The sequence below is a fragment of the Cetorhinus maximus genome, chromosome 1 (genome assembly GCF_964194155.1).
Source record: "Cetorhinus maximus chromosome 1, sCetMax3.hap1.1, whole genome shotgun sequence".
Taxonomy (NCBI): Eukaryota; Metazoa; Chordata; class Chondrichthyes; order Lamniformes; family Cetorhinidae; genus Cetorhinus; species Cetorhinus maximus.
In genome coordinates, this window is record NC_135879.1 from 100,383 (window position 1) to 120,660 (window position 20,278).

The window sequence follows — 20,278 nt, forward strand, 5'->3', positions numbered from 1 at the left end:
CCATCCCTTATTGCGCTTGAACTGAGTGGCTTGCCAGGCCATTTCAGAGGCCAGTTAAGAGTCAGCCACATAGTTGCGGGGTAAGGTCGGCAGGTTTCCCTCCCTAATGGTGATTGATGATAGTTTGATGGTCACCATTCCTGAGACAAGCTTTCAATTCCAGATTTTTATTATTTGAATTTAAATTTCACCAGCTGCCATGGTGGTGATGTGAACCCATGTTCTCAGAGCATTAGCCTGGGCCTCTGAATCACTTGTCCAGTGACATGACCACTTGTCCAGTGACATGACCACTTGTCCGGTGACATGATCACTTGTCCAGTGACATGACCACTTGTCCAGTGACATGACCACTTGTCCGGTGACATGACCACTTGTCCGGTGACGTGATCACTTGTCCGGTGACATGACCACTTGTCCAGTGACATGACCACTTGTCCAGTGACATGACCACTTGTCCAGTGACGTGACCACTTGTCCGGTGACGTGACCACTTGTCCGGTGACGTGACCACTTGTCCGGTGACGTGACCACTTGTCCGGTGACGTGACCACTTGTCCGGTGACGTGACCACTTGTCCGGTGACGTGACCACTTGTCCGGTGACGTGACCACTTGTCCGGTGACGTGACCACTTGTCCGGTGACGTGACCACTTGTCCGGTGACATGATTACCTTGCTACCATCCCCCCCACCCCACCAAATTTTATTGAAACAAGTAAGATCCTGAGGGGATTTGATAGGTTGGATACTGGGAAGTGTTTCCTGTTGTGGGAAGACTAGAACTAGGGAACACAGTTTAAGAATAAGAGGTCTCCCTTTTAAGATGGAGATGAGATTTTTTTTCTCTCAGACGGTGATTAACCTGTGGAATTCTCTTCCCCAGAAAGCAGTGGAGGCTGGCTCATTGAATTTATTCAAGGCTGTGTTGGAAAGATTTTTGATGGACAAGGGAGATCAGGAAGTCAAGGGCTATGACAGAAAGGTGGAGTTTCAAATCAGCCATGATCTTATTGAAATAAAAGCAAAATACCGCGGATGCTGGAAATCTGAAACAAAAACAGAAAATGCTGGAAAAACTCAGCAGGTCTGACAGCGTCTGTGGAGAAAGAAAAACAAAGTTAACGTTTCAAATCCATATGACCCTTCTTCAGAGCTGAAGAGAAGTGGAAATGTGATGAAATTTACACTGTTTAAGGGGGTGGGGCAGGTGGAGCTGGATAGAAGGCCAGTGATAGGTGGGGACAAAGAAGGGATTGACAAAGATGTCATGAGCTGAAGGACAAAGGGATTGCTAATGGTCGTGGCTAGTGCTAATAGTGGCGTAAAGGTAAAAATGCAGAATGCGTTATAGTAGAACAAGGGTAGCATTGTGTAAAAGGGCAACATGGAACGAGTGACAGATGGCCCTGTAGGGGAAGGGTGGGGGGAGGGGGTGCTGGTGGGGAAAATAAAGATAGAAAATGGGATAAAAAAAAGGGGATAAAACTACGGATAAATGAAAAAAAAAAGTGGATAAAAAAAAATGAATGTAGAAGAGCGGGGATTGGAAAGGGGGTGGGGATGGAGGAGAGAGTTCATGATCTGAAGTTGTTGAACTCGATGTTAAGTCCAGAAGGCTGTAAAGTGCCTAGTCGGAAGATGAGGTGCTGTTCCTCCAGTTTGCGTTGAGCTTCACTGGAACAATGCAGCAGGCCGAGGACAGACATGTGGGCAAGAGAGCAGGGGGTTTGTTGAAATGGCAAACGACAGTGAGGTCTGGGTCATGCTTGCGGACAGACCGAAGGTGTTCTGCAAAGCGGTCACCCAGTCTGCGTTTGGTCTCTCCAATGTAGAGGAAACCGCATTGAGAGCAGCGAATGCAGTAGACTAAATTGAAAGAGATGCAAGTGAAATGCTGCTTCACTTGAAAGGAGTGTTTGGGCCCTTGGACGGTGAGGAGAGGGGAAGTAAAGGGGCAGGTGTTGCACCTTCTGCGGTTGCATGGGAAGGTGCTGTGGGAGGGAGTTGAGGTGTAGGGGATGATGGAGGACTGGACCAGGGTGTCCCGGAGGGAACGATCCCTACGGAATGCCGCCGGGGGGGTGAAGGGGAGATGTGTTTGGTGGTGGCATCATGGATAATCCTTTGAATGCAGAGGTTAGCGTGGTGTAAAGTGAGGACAAGGGGGACCCTATCATGGTTCTGGGAGGGAGAGGAAGGTGTGAGGGCAGAGGCACGGGAGATGGGTTGGACATGGCTGAGTGCCCTGTCATTCACAGTGGGGGTGAAACCTCGGTTAAGGAAAAAGGAAGACCTGTCAGAAGCGCCGTTTTGGAAAGTGACATCATCGGAACAGATGCAACGGAGGCGAAGGAACTGAGAGAATGGGATGGAGTCCTTACAGGAAGTGGGGTGTGAGGAGCTGTAGTCGAGGTAGATGTGGGAGTCGGTGGGCTTGTTATGAATATTAGTGGACAGTCTATCACCAGAAATGGAGACAGAGAGGTCAAGGAAGGGAAGGGAAGTGTCAGAGATGGACCATGTGAAAATGATGGAGGGGTGGAAATTGGAAGCAAAATTGATAAATTTTCCAGATCCAGACGAGAGAATGAAGCAGCACCGAAGCAATCATCGATGTACCGGAGATAGAGTTGTGGGAGGGGGCCGGAGTAGGACTGGAACAAGGAATGTTCCACATACCCCATAAAGAGACAGGCATAGCTGGGGCCCATGCGGGTACCCATAGCCACACCTTTTATTTGGAGGAAGTGAGAGGAGTTTAAGGAGAAATTGTTCAGTGAGAGAACAAGTTCAGCCAGACGGAGGAGAGTGGTAGTGAATGGGGATTGTTCGGGCCTCTGTTCAAGGAAGAAGCGGAGAGCCCTTAGACCATCCTGGTGGGGGATAGAGGGATTGGACGTCCATGGTGAAGAGGAGGCTGTTAGGGCCAGAGAACTGGAAATTGTTGATATGACGTAGGGTATCAGAGGATGCCCAGAGGATATCTTATTGGATATTGGAGCTGGCTCGAAGGGCTGAAAGGCCTACTCCTGCTCTGAGTCCTCTGTTCCTAATTCTACATTTAAGAGATGATCAGGAGATACAAACAAAATTACACTGTGGTTCATTTTCTGCAAAGCTCAGTAAACAATTCAGGGATTTTTTTGAAAGATTGACTGCTTGCTGCTATAATGGTTGAAAATCTTCAAAGTTACAGACATTCAGCTGCTTGACTTAGTTATCAATCCAAGCTTCACTGAGGCAAATTATTGGTGGAAATGGCTGGAACAGAAGATTAGGAATTCTGAAAGTAGTTACATTCATCATCATTATCAGCTGCAATCTTTGATCATGGTTCGTTGTAGCCACAGCTGGAATGTTCGTAAACTTGGCAGCAGTTTGAGCCCTGGTACAGGTGCATGAGAGTAGAAGAGATAGGAGTAGGCCTTTGGCCCTTGGAGCCTGCTCTGCCATTCAATAAGATCAAGGCTGATTTCTATCTTAATTGCACCTTGCGCACTATCCCCATATCCCTTAATTTTAAAATCCAGGGCTCTGAGTATTACTGAAAAAAGCGACTTTCAGCATTATTCAAGTTCTGTACTACCCAGGAAGCTGTCAACCTCTGTCAGACATTAACTCAACGACTGAGCATCCAAGGGTGGGATTTTCCTGTCCTGCCCGCTACCGGCCTGGAAATTCCCACCCGAAGTCAATGGATCTTTTGCTGGTCCCTCAAGTTTGTGTCCTGTCTGCAACAATTTCCACATCAGGTGGGACTGGGAGATCCCAGCTCATAGCGCTCTGGGTTAGATCATTCCAAAGATTCACAACTCTGCGTGAATAAGCTTCCCCTTTTCTCAGTACTATGCTAAACGGTTGACCCCTCATATAAGGTCGACCTGTTGCATACTACAGCAACTACAACCCCTTCAACTTAGAAAAATGTTTAGTGCTTAACAGAGCCATAAGAAAAATGAACACCGAGTCAAAGAGGAAAATTAGGACAGGTAATTAAAACCCAAGTCAAAGAGGAAAATTAGCACAGGTAGCTAAAACCCAAGTCAAAGAGGAAAATTAGGACAGGTAGCTAAAACCCAAGTCAAAGAGGTAGTTTTAAGGATGGTGTTAAAAGAAAAGAGACAGGTGACAGGTGGCGAAGCTTTGAAAGAAGGATTTCCAGACTGTTGTGCTAAGAGACGGATGGCTGTCACACTCTCTTAGGGCAGGTGTAGGTTACAGAGAAAGGGAGGGAGCAAGGCCATGGAAGGCTTTGGGTACAAGGATAAGAATTTTAAGCTTGAAGCACTGAAGGAGCTGGAGCCAATCTAAGTCTAAGGATGGCTGCAATGTATTAATGGGAGGAGTTGTGGAATGGAAGGGTGGAGGATAGGAGACCACCCAGGGGAACCACTGAATTTATCAAGTTTGACCAGAACATTGGCATGTTTCAGTGGCAAATGGGATAATAGGGACAGAGGAAGGCAATGTTACAGAAGTGGAAATAGTCATGCAGAAGACAGGTATGGAAATGGGGGTCGTAATGAAACAGTAGCAAGGAAAGGAGGGATGGTTGGTGGCAAAGGTGATGTTTGTGGGAGGGGCCCAAGATAATCACTTCAGTCTTTCTAATGTTTAGTTATTGCTCATCCAGGACTGGATGTTGGATGTACATAGGAAACCTGAAATTATGCTGCTCATTGGGAAGAAAAGCCTTTGCTAGAGGGACCCTGGCTTTAGTTAGATGGATAGGACCAAGTGAGAACAGTTTCACAAACCTGGAGGAGTTCGGGGATAGTGTGATCAACTTGGATGAATTTGTGCCCTTAGATGGATGGAAACATGATTAGAGAGATTCAAGTTTAGGTTGACATGTAGCATGTAACATTTACATCAAACAAATATCAGATTACCTTGCCATGATCTTCAATGACAACACCATCGGCAAACTCTTCATCATCAACATCTCAAAGAATCACCATTGACCAGAAGCTGAACTGGACCAGGGGAGCTGCTGGGGTGGGGAACGTGCACTGAAAGCCCCCTGAGGGCACAGAGCTGCTGGGGGGGAGGGGAGGAGCGGGAGTGGTAAAGTTTGTACATACACTGGGGAGCGTACACTGAAAGCTCCCTGAGGGCACAGAGCTGCTGGGGGGAGGGGGTGGGAGGAGTGTGAGTGGTAAAGTCTGTGCTTGTGCTGGGGAACGTGCACTGAAAGCCCCCTGAGGGCACAGAGCTGCCTCAGTGAGCTGAAGAATTGTACAATCAAAAAGAAAGATTTTAAAAATGTTTAAAACATGTCCTGACATAGAACTCAGTAACAACAGCAGAAACATAATAAAAATTGTCTAAAAATTTTTAATGTAAAAAAAAATTACTGTCGAAAAGCTCATGGATGAGGTTTCCTAAAAATCCAAAGGCTGATTCGACCACCCACCAACCATAAGGTTGGATAGGCAGCAAAAAATTGTTTTTAATTAATTGATTAAGGGCCTTAATAGGCCTCTTAATTGTCGGTGGGCGCGCTGCTGACTCTCGCGTGTGCCTGCGAACCGAAATATTGTGCGAATGCGCGATGACGTCAGGACACTCGCCCGATGGCATCAAGCGCTATTTTACACCCAATTGGGTCGGGCGTGCGTCTGTCTACATGACGTCAAATTCTGCCCCAGGTCAGGGGTTTGGTAATCAATGACAAATGGCTCACCTACTTAGCCCTCAAAACCTAGCCCTCAAAACCTACTTAGCCCTCAAAACCTACTTAGCCCTCAAAACCTCCTTAGCCCTCAAAACCTCCTTCCCATCTACATGACTCAACTCAACTGTGTGATGAAATATTCAGCCCATAACTGGTTGGTAGCAGCTCCAACAGCCAACAGGAAACCAACATCATTCAGAACAGAGCAGTTTGCTTGATTGGTGCCCATGCTTCTTGACTCATTACCCAGCCCCTCTACCATTGCTGTCCTTTGGATGCAGTGTCTGCATTCTACTGGATGCATCACAGCAACATGTCATAGTTTCTTTGACAAAGCATTCCCTTTTCTGCAATCCCACTACCCGACAGTGGCTCACCCAGCTGTATTCTCTATCTGGTCATGCATGACACAGGCTGAAGTTGTAATTTTGTTTTACATAAATTACAATAACTTAAAAATTACTTGTCGAATGAACCACCATCTTAATATGATTCTCTGCCTTCAAGTACTTAGTCCTCTCAAAATGCTGTGATACTCTGAGCGTCCCTTCATTAAATGAAGATGTCCAACTGGTGATCTATGAGAGACCACCACAAATAACACTGGAAATATCTGTAACTTGTTCATTTTTCACTTATGAATTCAAGGTGAAATTAAAGCACAACTTTTATGAAGAAATATGATGGCTATCATACCAATATATGAAGGAATCTTAGAATTTTATAGTACAGGAGCCCATTATGCCAGTGGTAATTCTTTGAAAGGGCTATCCACTGCGCCCATTCCCCTGTCCACTGCGCCCATTCCCCTGTCCACTGCGCCCATTCCCCTGTCCACTGCGCCCATTCCCCTGTCCACTGAGCCCATTCCCCTGTCCTTCCAGCCCATTCCCCTGTCCACTGCGCCCATTCCCCTGTCCTTCCAGCCCATTCCCCTGTCCACTGCGCCCATTCCCCTGTCCACTGCGCCCATTCCCCTGTCCACTGCGCCCATTCCCCTGTCCACTGCGCCCATTCCCCTGTCCACTGCGCCCATTCCCCTGTCCACTGCGCCCATTCCCCTGTCCACTGCGCCCATTCCCCTGTCCACTGCGCCCATTCCCCTGTCCTTCCAGCCCATTCCCCTGTCCTTCCAGCCCATTCCCCTGTCCACTGCGCCCATTCCCCTGTCCACTGCGCCCATTCCCCTGTCCACTGCGCCCATTCCCCTGTCCACTGCGCCCATTCCCCTGTCCACTGCGCCCATTCCCCTGTCCACTGCGCCCATTCCCCTGTCCTTCCAGCCCATTCCGCTGTCCACTGCGCCCATTCCCCTGTCCACTGCGCCCATTCCCCTGTCCACTGCGCCCATTCCCCTGTCCACTGCGCCCATTCCCCTGTCCACTGCGCCCATTCCCCTGTCCACTGCGCCCATTCCCCTGTCCACTGCGCCCATTCCCCTGTCCACTGCGCCCATTCCCCTGTCCACTGCGCCCATTCCCCTGTCCACTGCGCCCATTCCCCTGTCCACTGCGCCCATTCCCCTGTCCACTGCGCCCATTCCCCTGTCCACTGCGCCCATTCCCCTGTCCACTGCGCCCATTCCCCTGTCCTTCCAGCCCATTCCCCTGTCCTTCCAGCCCATTCCCCTGTCCACTGCGCCCATTCCCCTGTCCACTGCGCCCATTCCCCTGTCAACTGCGCCCATTCCCCTGTCAACTGCGCCCATTCCCCTGTCAACTGCGCCCATTCCCCTGTCCACTGCGCCCATTCCCCTGTCCACTGCGCCCATTCCCCTGTCCACTGCGCCCATTCCCCTGTCCACTGAGCCCATTCCCCTGTCCACTGCGCCCATTCCCCTGTCCACCCAGCCCATTCCCCTGTCCACTGCGCCCATTCCCCTGTCCACTGCGCCCATTCCCCTGTCCACTGCGCCCATTCCCCTGTCCACTGCGCCCATTCCCCTGTCCACCCAGCCCATTCCCCTGTCCACCCAGCCCATTCCCCTGTCCACTGCGCCCATTCCCCTGTCCTTCCAGCCCATTCCCCTGTCCATCCAGCCCATTCCCCTGTCCACTGCGCCCATTCCCCTGTCCACTGTGCCCATTCCCCTGTCCATCCAGCCCATTCCCCTGTCCATCCAGCCCATTCCCCTGTCCACTGCGCCCATTCCCCTGTCCACTGCGCCCATTCCCCTGTCCACTGAGCCCATTCCCCTGTCCACTGCGCCCATTCCCCTGTCCACTGCGCCCATTCCCCTGTCCACTGCGCCCATTCCCCTGTCCACTGCGCCCATTCCCCTGTCCTTCCAGCCCATTCCCCTGTCCACTGCGCCCATTCCCCTGTCCACTGCGCCCATTCCCCTGTCCATCCAGCCCATTCCCCTGTCCTTCCAGCCCATTCCCCTGTCCACTGCGCCCATTCCCCTGTCCATCCAGCCCATTCCCCTGTCCTTCCAGCCCATTCCCCTGTCCTTCCAGCCCATTCCCCTGTCCACTGCGCCCATTCCTTTTCCTTTCACCATGCTATTTCCTCTTTCTCCTCCAAATGTTTAACCAATTTCTTTTTCGAAGCTAAGTGTGAAGGATTAAACTTCACCATATGCAGTTAGGTGAAATAGATTGGTTGTGTCCCATGTACCTAGAGTTCAACCATTTTTTACTTAGGATTTTACTTTGAAGTTTTCTCATTTGCTCAATGTTTTGAGGTAGTGAGAGAACAGGGGATGTGATGTGAGTGGATGATGTCTGTGGTTTAATGATATATTGTTTATCTGGATTTAACTGGAATCCCATTTCAATAGGAAGCTGCATTGAGAGCATACTACATCCCAGATGATCCTCAGGAATATGAACTCCAAACATTTACCCAAGACGCTGTCTGCAGTGACGATATTATCAACCGAAATGGAGGCAGCATGGAAAGCAGGAACCTGTTGGTATTCCGAGATACAATTCCTGAGGCGTGGGTATTACGCGCAAAGCCAAGAGATTATGAAATAGTCAAAATTTATCCTGGATGGTTAAAGTAAGTTGCTTCTTATGGACAATGAAAGTACAAAATAATATAGAAGGTATTTGGTGATACTACTACAGACAGTCAAATACAGTGGATGAAGCAGTAATCTTCCAGATCTTGGGCAGTGTGAGAGGGTGGAGTTGTCTCCGATAGGCACAGGAGATCCTCAAAGGAGGTACCCCTGCCTTGCCTGACAGCAGTCCGTGCAGTGAAAGCTGCCAGGCTGCCTGCTTTGCCTCCACCTTTCCCTGTCGCATGTAACATGCTGGAGGCGGAATGAGGGCCTTAAGTGACCAATAATTGGCCACTTAGGTGCCTTAATAGGCCTAAGGGCGGACGGGCTGCCTGATGCTTTCCCCATCCATAATATGGGAGACAGGTCAGGAGTGAGCGGGAAGGCAACTGACAAGCCATCCGTTTTATTTTACGATCGCTCTGCGTTCAGATACTCTGGCAGGGGTGGAGGGAGTGTAAAATCCAGCCCATTGTCGGGTTCAAGTAAAAGAAGATGTAATTGTACCGAATCTGCCACACCTGTACCTGGCACTCACACTGGTTGCTTGATGAGGAGAGGTTTCCAGCACTAGCATTAGAAAGTAAAATTCAGAAATGAATGTGAGGATTTCTTACTGTTAATCGAAAAGGCCAGGTGCTCGGCTCTAGCAATGCATTCGTGGACAACTGTCAGTTTGGAAACCTAACTGGTTCTTGTGCTTGAAGGTGTTAGAGTGTTTTGTACCTGTGCAGAATTTCACTTGTACAGAGGAAAATGTTAGGATGAAGCTGTAACTGAAATAGTACAAAGCAACCCTGGCAGCAGCGAGGGAGAGCGGCAGGTTCACCTGGCGAGGGAGAGGGGCAGGTTTACCCGGCGAGGGAGAGCGGCAGGTTTACCCGGCGAGGGAGAGCGGCAGGTTTACCCGGCGAGGGAGAGCGGCAGGTTTACCCGGCGAGGGAGAGGGGCAGGTTTACCCGGCGAGGGAGAGGGGCAGGTTTACCCGGCGAGGGAGAGCGGCGGGTTTACCCGGCGAGGGAGAGCGGCGGGTTTACCCGGCGAGGGAGAGCGGCGGGTTTACCCGACGAGGGAGAGCGGCGGGTTTACCCGGCGAGGGAGAGGGGCAGGTTTACCCGGCGAGGGAGAGCGGCGGGTTTACCCGGCGAGGGAGAGCGGCGGGTTTACCCGGCGAGGGAGAGGGGCGGGTTTACCCGGCGAGGGAGAGCGGCGGGTTTACCCGGCGAGGGAGAGCGGCGGGTTTACCCGGCGAGGGAGAGCGGCGGGTTTACCCGGCGAGGGAGAGCGGCGGGTTTACCCGGCGAGGGAGAGCGGCGGGTTTACCCGGCGAGGGAGAGCGGCGGGTTTACCCGGCGAGGGAGAGCGGCGGGTTTACCCGGCGAGGGAGAGCGGCGGGTTTACCCGGCGAGGGAGAGCGGCGGGTTTACCCGGCGAGGGAGAGCGGCGGGTTTACCCGGCGAGGGAGAGCGGCGGGTTTACCCGGCGAGGGAGAGCGGCGGGTTTACCCGGCGAGGGAGAGCGGCGGGTTTACCCGACGAGGGAGAGCGGCGGGGTTTACCCGGCGAGGGAGAGCGGCGGGTTTACCCGGCGAGGGAGAGCGGCGGGTTTACCCGGCGAGGGAGAGCGGCGGGTTTACCCGGCGAGGGAGAGCGGCGGGTTTACCCGGCGAGGGAGAGCGGCGGGTTTACCCGGCGAGGGAGAGCGGCGGGTTTACCCGGCGAGGGAGAGCGGCGGGTTTACCCGGCGAGGGAGAGCGGCGGGTTTACCCGGCGAGGGAGAGCGGCGGGTTTACCCGGCGAGGGAGAGCGGCGGGTTTACCCGGCGAGGGAGAGCGGCGGGTTTACCCGGCGAGGGAGAGGGGCAGGTTTACCCGGCGAGGGAGAGCGGCGGGTTTACCCGGCGAGGGAGAGGGGCAGGTTTACCCAAGCCTTGCAGAGTGAAACCAGGAGTGGAAGGAAGGAATAACATTGTTACAAAGGTAAATCCCCGTCACACAGGCAATTATATTTTTACAAAGCTAAAAAGGGACACTTGGTTGTTCTGCCACCTCGATATAATTTAGATAACAGTGTACAGACTTTGTTTCATAATTCAAAAGGTCTGATTTTGAAAGCATCTTAAGTTTGAAAAAGCCAATAGCTGGCCCGGACTGAATTGTGTACGTTTAAGTTTGTATTATACTTTTTCAGTTTTTTCTTTTTAAAGGAATAGACTGTATGTAGATCAGTTTCCTGTCACGTTTTATGGCCAGGATTTTAAGGATGGCAGGGTTTCCCTTCCCAATATCTGCAGAGTCGGAGTGGCACATTCCCGCCGACACTGCCTGCCCCACAGCGGATTTTCACTCTAACAAGCGTTAAGTGTCTGGAGAAGGTCCCGCCTCAGAGTGACATCGGCCAAGCAGATTGGCTGTCAGCTCTCTAGTCCCTGCAGTGGACAGGACTGGGACTGTGTGCAGCCCCCACAGCCGAAGTCCCAGGATTCCAGGAACAGATCAGTTTTGGGGTTCTCAGGGCAGGGAGGTCTGGGGGTTATGGACAACGGGGGATTAGGGTGTCGATGGAGTGGCCAGGGCTGTGGTGGTGGGGGAGCGGAGGGGGGTCCTGCAGTTACTGGACCTTAAGGGAGGCACGCCCAATGTTGAAAAGGGGCGGCTGATGGACTTTCCTCTACTTCCCACCTGAGGCCTGAACCTGATTATTGTCGGCCTTTCCCCGTACCCCGGAACTATTCCCGCCAGCGTAAAAATTGAGGCTCGGCAGGAAATGGTCCTTAAGTGGTCAATGATTGGGTGTTTATGGGCCTCAATTGGGTAAAGGGTGGACGGGCTGTCCGAGGGTTTGCCTGCCCCAGTGTAAAATTGCGGAGAGGTCAGAGCAGGCGGGAGCCCAGCAGGAAGCCTATCGAGTAATTTAATGCTCACTCCCCCCACCACCTACAAACCCCCTCCGGTGGGGAGAGCATAAAATTCTGCCCTATGATTTCAATGATGGTTAATATTTCTCCCTTTTTGAATATTCATCTGTTAGTTCAACTATGTTTCTGTGTTTCAGGTTTGGAGTGGCTTATATCTCCATTCCTATAAATATCGAGACTACAGTCAAAGCAGTTATCCGGGAAGTCCTTGTACAACTGGGCAGACAGGTCAGTTCCAATTAGAAATGTTCAATATTTACTGTGTTTGATATAATTGACTAATGTGCAGTAACTATAACCAGGCCAACCCAACTCTTTGTTTCTTTTCTGTAAGTACGGTGTCATCCTGTTTACACCAATGAATCAGGGTCCAAAAACTACAGCAATCACATTATATTTTAATGAGAACCAAAATATTCTTGTGACCTAATTTCAGTAATATAGCTAAATCTGTTCCATGATGGTCATGTTCTATAATAATAAACTAGGTACAGTTTTTACCTGCCTAATTTAGAAAGGATATTAAATTATTGAGGGGGGAAAACACGGTGTGGCCACTAATTTAAACCCAAAACATAGCGGCAGAGCCAGGAGGACCCTGGGTATTCTCTCCCTTAAAATCAAGACAGCATTTGATCGAATCCACATCAAGGAGCCCTAGCAAAATTCAAGTCAATGGGAATGAGGGGGAAAACTCCCCGCTGGTTGGAGTCATACCTAGCACAAAGGAGGATGGTTGTGGTTGTTGAAGGCCAATTGTCACAGCCCTAGGACATCACTACAGGTAGTGTCCTAGGCTCAACCATCTTCAGCTGCTTCATCAATGATTTTCCCTCCATCATCAGATCAGAAATGGGGATTTTCAATGATGTTTGCAGAGTGTTCAACACCAGTCGCCACTCCTCAGATACTGAAGCAGTTTGTGTCCATATGCAGCAAGACCTGGACAACATTCAGGCTCAGGCTAATAAATGCAAATAACATTTGTGCCAGGTGCCAATCAATGACCATCTCCAACAAGAGAGAATTTAACCATCTCCCCTTAACATTCAGTTACCATTGTTGAATCCCTCACTGTGAAGATCCTCGGGGTTACCATTGACCAGAAACTGAACTCGATCAAAGTGAAAGGTAAAGGAAATAAAACCAGGATGACAAGGGAGATGGAGAATAAGAAGAAACAAAGAATTCACCCGACATGCATCATTCCCCCTCTTTTTTTTTAAAGTGAGAACCGAGCCAAATACAGTAAATGGAGAGGGGAAGTGAAGAGGAAAATAAGACTGACAAAGAGCGAATATGAGAGTAGAATGGCAGTTAACATAAAGCTTCCCAAAAATCTTCTGCCAGCATGTAAATAGCAAGTGAGGCAGGGTGGAGAGCGTGACATATGCTTAGAGGCACAGGAAAAGGCTAAAATACTCAATGAGTACTTTGTTTATGAGTGTGTATTAAGGAAGAGGATGCTGGTAAAATAAGAGATAGTAGATGTAATGGATGAGTTGAAAATTGTTAAGCAGGTTATACTGGAAAGGCTGGCTGTACCCAGTTTGGATCAGTTGCCTGGTCTAGAAGACTTGCATCCCAGATTTTTTAAGGAAGTGAGGGTGGAGATAGTAGAAAGGCTTGCCTTAATTTTCCAATCTTCCCTGGATGTGGAGGAGATGCCAGAGGATTGGAAAATGGTAAATGTTACAACCTTATTCAAGAAAGAGTGTAAGGACATTGCTAATAACTGCAGGTCAGTTAGCTTAACATCAGTGGTAGATAAGGTTTTAGAAACAATAACCTGAGAAAATATCAACCCGCAATTGGATAGGTTTGAGTTAAATGAAGGAGAGCCAGCATGGATTTGGAAAAGGCAGATCGTGCCTGACTAATCTAATTGAATTTTTTGATGTAGTAAGAGAGATGAAGGGAAAGCAGTAGATGTTGTCTGTACGGATTTTAAGAAGGTTTTTGACAAAGTACTACATAAAAGGCTGGTTAACAAAATTGCAGCTCATGGAATAGGAGGGTCAGAGCCAACTCAGATTTCAAAAAATTGGTTTAACAACAGAAAGCAGCGAGTTATCATAAATGGTTGTTTTTCATATTGGAAAATGGTAAATGGTGATGTTCTGCAGGGTTCAGTATTAGTTCCCTTGCTTTTTTGTGGTAAATCTCAATGAATTGTACTTGAACAGATAAGAAATTTGCTGATGATACAAAAATTGGCAGCGTTGTTGATTATGCAGAAGAAAGCTGTGGACTGCAGGAAGATATCAGTGCACCAGTCAGGTGGGCAGATCAGTGGCGAATGGAGTCCAATCTGGAGAAGTGTGAGGAAATGCATTTGGGGAAGGCTAACAAGGCAAGGGAATATATAATAAATGGTCGGATACTGAGAAGTGTAGAAGACAGAGTGGCCTTAGATTGTGTGTCCACAAATCCCAGGAGGTGGCTGCACAGTTAGGTAAGATGGTCAAGAGGCATATGGGGTAGCTGCCTTTATTAGCTGAGGAATAGAATAAAAGAGCTGAGCAGTTATGCTGGAACTGTTTAAAACACTGGTTAGGCCACAATTGGAGTATTGCATGCAGTTCAGGTCACCGCACTACAGGAAAGATCTGATTGCACTAGAGAGGGAAAAAGAGGAGATTTCTGAGGAAGTTGCATGAACTGGACAATTTTAGTTGCAAGGAAAGATTTGATTGGCTAGGGTTCCGATGAAAGGTCATAGACTTGAAATGTTAACTATTTTTCTCCACATATGCTGCCTGACCTGCTGACTACTTCCAGAATTTTCTGTTTTTATTTTGGATAGTCTAAGGTTATTTTCTTTGCAATAGAGAAGGCTGAAGGGAGACCTAATTGAAGTATAAAATCATGAGGGGAGTTTATAGAGTGGATCAGAAAGCCCTATTCCCCTAGTTTGAGGGGTCCATAATCAGGGAGCATAGATTAATGGCAGGAGGCTTAGAGGGGATTCGAGGGTAAATTTTTTCATCCAGAGGGCTGTAGGAATCCAGAACTCACTGCCTGAAAGGGTGGTAGAGGGACCCTCATAACATTTAAAAAGTACTTAGATAAGAACTTGTAGTGCCGTAACCTACAAAAATCAGAGATCCTCATCTGACTGAGCTTTCCTTCCTAGAAACACGGACTCCTGCTTGGAAACATAAGGTGTTCCATGGGGCTGATGCTTTGTTGAGCCACCCTCAGGAGCCGGCCCCTTTTTGGAAACAATCCTGACCCTGAGGTGTTACGCCGTGAAAAATTCTATCCTTAAAACTAGCTTCACTTACCTGTATTGGCATTGCTTTTATTTTAGAAGCAAACTAAAGAAGATAGCTCAACATCCTGTGCTTTATGTGACACCGGAATCTGATTATTTTTACAGAATGAAAATATTGAAGATTTTGAATTAGTTGAGGTACTCATGGGCTGTAAACAGGGTAAGATTTTAATGCAATTGATTTTTGAAACACCGAATATACTGGAGAAGAGGAATGTCTGTGTGTGCCTGAGTGTGTTTTTGTTTGTGTGTGTGTCCGCCTGTTTGTGTGTGTCTGTCGCAATTTGTTTTTGTCAGTGTGTCTGTCTCTGTTTTTGCCAAAGTGTGTGTCTGTATATCTGTTTCCTTGTGTCAGTGTGTGTCTGCCTGTGTGCTTTTGCCAGTGTGTCTTTATGTCAGTATGTGTCTGTGTCTGTCTCTGTACATACGAACATATGAATTAGGAGCAGGAAGTAGGCCACTTGGCCCTTCAAGTCTGCTCCGCTATTCAATAAGATCATGGCTGATCTAACTGTAACTTCCTGCCTTCCTCAAGTAACCCTTCACCCCCTTGTTTATCAAGAATTTAGCTACCTTGAAAACATTCAAAGACTCTGCTTCCACTGCCTTTTGAGGAAGAGAGTTCCAAAGACTCTCAACCTTCTAAGTATGTGTCTGTGAGTCTGTCCCTGTTGTTAATAAGAGTCTGTCCCTGTGTCAATGTGTGTCTGTGCACCTGCCTCTGTGTCAGTGTGTTAGTCTGCATGTTTTTGCTAGTGTGTCTGTGCCTGTTTTTGTCAGCCTGTTGCCTGTCTCTGTTTCATTTTGTATCTGTGTTTTTGTCAGTCTGTACCTGTGTCTCTGTCTCTGTATGTGTCACTATGTGTCTGTCTATGCCTCTGCTTTTCTGTTCATTTGCTGTCTCTGAGAATTGCTTCTGTACTTCTGACACTGGCAGTAATAATGTATCACCCTGCAGCATGGGGATTGTTTGCATGATACTAAGATTGTAAGATTGTATGATTGTAAGATAGTAAGGTAGTAAGATAGTAAGGTAGTAAGGTAGTAAGATAGTAAGATTGTATGATAGTAAGATTATAAGATTGTAAGATAGTAAGATTGTATGATAGTAAGATTGTAAGATTGTAAGATTGTAAGATAGTAAGATTGTAAGATAGTAAGATAGTAAGATTGTAAGATAGTAAGATTGTAAGATTGTAAGATTGTAAGATAGTAAGATAGTAAGATTGTATGATAGTAAGATTGTAAGATTGTAAGATTGTAAGATAGTAAGATAGTAAGATTGTAAGATTGTAAGATTGTAAGATAGTAAGATTGTATGATAGTAAGATTGTAAGATTGTAAGATTGTATGATAGTAAAATAGTCAGATTGTAAGATAGTCAGATTGTAAGATAGTAAGATAGTAAGATTGTAAGATTGTAAGATAGTAAGATTGTATGATAGTAAGATTGTAAGATAGTAAGATTGTATGATAGTAAGATTGTAAGATAGTAAGATGGTATGATAGTAAGATAGTAAGATTGTATGATAGTAAGATTGTAAGATTGTATGATAGTAAGATTGTAAGATTGTATGATAGTAAGATTGTAAGATTGTATGATAGTAAGATTGTAAGATTGTAAGATAGTAAGATGGTATGATAGTAAGATTGTAAGATTGTATGATTGTAAGATTGTAAGATAGTCAGATTGTAAAATAGTCAGATTGTAAAATAGTCAGATTGTAAGATAGTCAGATTGTAAGATAGTCAGATTGTAAAATGATAGTAAGATTGTATGATAGTAAGATTGTAAGATGATAGTAAGATTGTATGATAGTATGATTGTAAGATGATAGTAAGATTGTTTGATAGTAAGATAGTAAGATGATAGTAAGATTGTAAGATTGTAAGATGATTGTAAGATTGTAAGATGATTGTAAGATTGTAAGATGATTGTAAGATTGTAAGATGATAGTAAGATTGTTTGATAGTAAGATTGTTTGATAGTAAGATTGTTTGATAGTAAGATTGTTTGATAGTAGGATAGTAAGATTGTAAGATGATAGTAAGATTGTTTGATAGTAAGATTGTTTGATAGTAAGATTGTTTGATAGTAAGATAGTAAGATTGTAAGATAGTAAGATTGTAAGATAGTAAGATTGTAAGATAGTAAGATTGTAAGATTGTAAGATAGTAAGATTGTAAGATGATAGTAAGATTGTTTGATAGTAAGATAGTAAGATTGTAAGATGATAGTAAGATTGTTTGATAGTAAGATAGTAAGATTGTAAGATGATAGTAAGATTGTTTGATAGTAAGATAGTAAGATTGTAAGATGATAGTAAGATTGTTTGATAGTAAGATTGTTTGATAGTAAGATTGTTTGATAGTAAGATAGTAAGATTGTAAGATGATAGTAAGAAGATTGTAAGATGATAGTAAGATTGTAAGATGATAGTAAGATTGTAAGATGATAGTAAGATTGTTTGATAGTAAGATAGTAAGATTGTAAGATGATAGTAAGAAGATTGTAAGATGATAGTAAGAAGATTGTAAGATGATAGTAAGAAGATTGTAAGATGATAGTAAGATTGTAAGATGATAGTAAGACTGTTTGATAGTAAGATTGTAAGATGATAGTAAGATTGTAAGACGATAGTAAGATTGTAAGACGATAGTAAGATGATAGTAAGATGGTAAGACGATAGTAAGATTGTAAGATGATAGTAAGATTGTTTGATAGTAAGATAGTAAGATGATAGTAAGATTGTAAGATGATAGTAAGATTGTTTGATAGTAAGATTGTTTGATAGTAAAATAGTAAGATTGTAAGACGATAGTAAGATTGTAAGATGATAGTAAGATTGTTTGATAGTAAGATAGTAAGATTGTAAGATGATAGTAAGATTGTAAGATGATAGTAAGATTGTTTGATAGTAAAATAGTAAGATTGTAAGATGATAGTAAGATTGTAAGATGATAGTAAGATTGTTTGATAGTAAAATAGTAAGATTGTAAGATGATAGTAAGATTGTAAGATGATAGTAAGATTGTTGACACGTTAATTTCAGACTCCACACCAGTGTTCACTTTGTAAAATATTCCATTTGCGTTGCAATGTTAAAACTGTTTCAGCTGTGATTCACTCTCTCCTCTGAATCAAAAGGTTGTGGGTTCAAGTTCCACTCCAGGACTTGAGTACAATAATCTATGCTGATACTCTAGCACTGAGGAAATGTCACGCTGACTAGAGTCTTCCAGATGAAATGTTGACCCAAGACCCCGTCAGCCCTCTCAGGTCAAACACGATTTCCTTTTCACAAGACCATGTTGACTCTGCCTGATTGCATTGAGATTTTCTAAGTGCCCAGCTATAACCTTCTTAATAATAGATTCCAGCATTTTCCCCTCTGACAGATGTTAAGCTAACTGGCCAGTAGTTTCCTGCTTTCTGCCTCCCTCCTTTCTTAAGCAGAGGAGTTACATTTCATTATTTTCCAATCTGATGGGACCTTTCCAGAACCTAGGGAATTTTGGAAAATTAAAACCAATGCATCCACTATCTCAGCAGCCAATTCTTTTAAGATGAAGTCCATCAAGATCGGAGGATTTGTCAGGTTTTAATTCTAATAATTTTCTCAGTTTCCTTTCCCTGGTGCTGGTAATTGTTTTAAGTTCCTCCCTCCCACCTCCTGATTCACACTTATTTCTGGGATGTTATTTGCATCCTCTACTGTAAAGACAAAATATCTGGAAAAACTCAGCAGGTCTGGCAGCATCTGCGGAGAGGAACACAGTTAATATTTCGAGTCCGTATGACTCTTCAACAGAACTAAGTAAAAATAGAAAAGAGGTGAAAAATTTTTGTTTTGGATTTTTGTTTTGGATTTCCAGCATCCGCAGTTTTTTGCTTTTATCTTAAGACAAAATATCTGTTCAATTCGTCTACTATTTCCTTATTTTCCATTATTAATTCCCCAGACTCACTCTGTAGAGGACCAACATTCACTCTACTTACTCTTTTCCTTTTTAAATTAACCTTTTATATTTCTAGCAGGTTTTCTCTCGTATTCTAATTTCTCCTACCTTATTAATCTTTTAATCATTCTTTGCTGTGCTTTATATTCTGTCCAATCTTCTGACCTGCCGCTCATCTTTGCAGAATTATACACTTTTTCTTTCAGTTTGATACTATCTTTAACTTCCTTAGTTAACCACAGATTGTGCAATCTATTGTTAGAGTCTTTCTTTCTCACTGGAATGTATCTTTTCTGAGTATCCTGAAATAGCTTCTGAGATGCCTACTGACCTATCCCTTAACCTAATTTCCCAGTTCACTTCAGTCAGCTCAGTTTTCCTGCCCTCAAAATTGCCCTGGTTTAAGTTTTAAACATTAGATTTAGAACCACTCCCTAAAATTGAATGTGAAATTCAGTCACATATGATCACTGCCACCTAGGGGTGCCTTCACTAAGAGGTCATTAATTAACCCTATCTCATTGCACATTACCAGACCTAGTATTACCGACTCTCTGGTTGGCTCTAGAACATGTTGCTCTAAGAAATTGTCCCAAATGTATTCTATGAACTCACTATTGGGGCCAGCTTTGTCAATCTGATTTGTCCAATCTATATGTAGATTTAAATCACCTATGATTATCATCATACCTTTCTCACAAGCCCCTATTATTTCTTCTCGTATACCTCATCCTACAGTGTGGTTACTGGTAGGGGGCCTGTAAACCACTCCTACAAGTGATTTCTTGCCTTTACTATTTCTCATCTCTACCCAAACTGATTCTACGTCTTGATCTCCAGAACTAAAGCCATCTCTCTCTATTCTACCAATGAAAGAAAAAAGTTGTCATGAAGTTATTAATATATATAATATTATTGGAAAATATTTTTCTTTTAAAATAGAGGTTTAGTCTGTGGGTGTGTCTTAATTAGATTAAAGCCAGCTGGTCTGGGTGCTTTGTGCACTAGTTTTGAGATGTAAGAGAGGTAGAGTGCACTTGCATTTTTTGAATGGAGCATTCAAGAAGGCGAGTGAATTCTGGCACCTAGCTAGCAGAGACCAAGCAATATGTTTATATTACTAATAAAATTGGTACTATGAAAGGGGTTTTATTGTTAGAAGCGGCTGGTGATACAATGAGAATTTACATTCAGTGAGCTGTGCTAGGTATAACTTCAGTAGTTTTCGTGTGTACAGGGCAGAGGCAATGTAAGATTAAAGTAGCTCTAAGCCTCCAACTGTCTCCACAGGAACCAAAGTGAAAAGAACCTAATTTTCATTTTGTAAGATGAAAATGCTTTGCCTGGTGTCTGGTTAAGCCTATGGGTTGCTGTTGCTTTAATGGAGATTAATTTGGGAATTTGTTAAAAGCTGTGATAGCAGTAATTTGTAGCCA

The 20,278-nt window shown here is 45.2% G+C and overlaps 1 protein-coding gene across 1 annotated transcript in view; it reads left to right on the forward strand.

Annotated features, from left to right (window-relative positions):
* dgkq (diacylglycerol kinase theta) overlaps positions 1-20,278 on the forward strand; it is a 153,568-nt gene that overhangs the window by 61,214 nt on the left and 72,076 nt on the right. Inside the window, exons 8-10 of the mRNA XM_078563460.1 lie at positions 8,462-8,685; positions 11,743-11,833; positions 14,988-15,042. Of these exons, the coding sequence (XP_078419586.1) occupies positions 8,462-8,685; positions 11,743-11,833; positions 14,988-15,042 (370 nt within the window). The remainder of the gene's footprint in view (positions 1-8,461; positions 8,686-11,742; positions 11,834-14,987; positions 15,043-20,278) is intronic.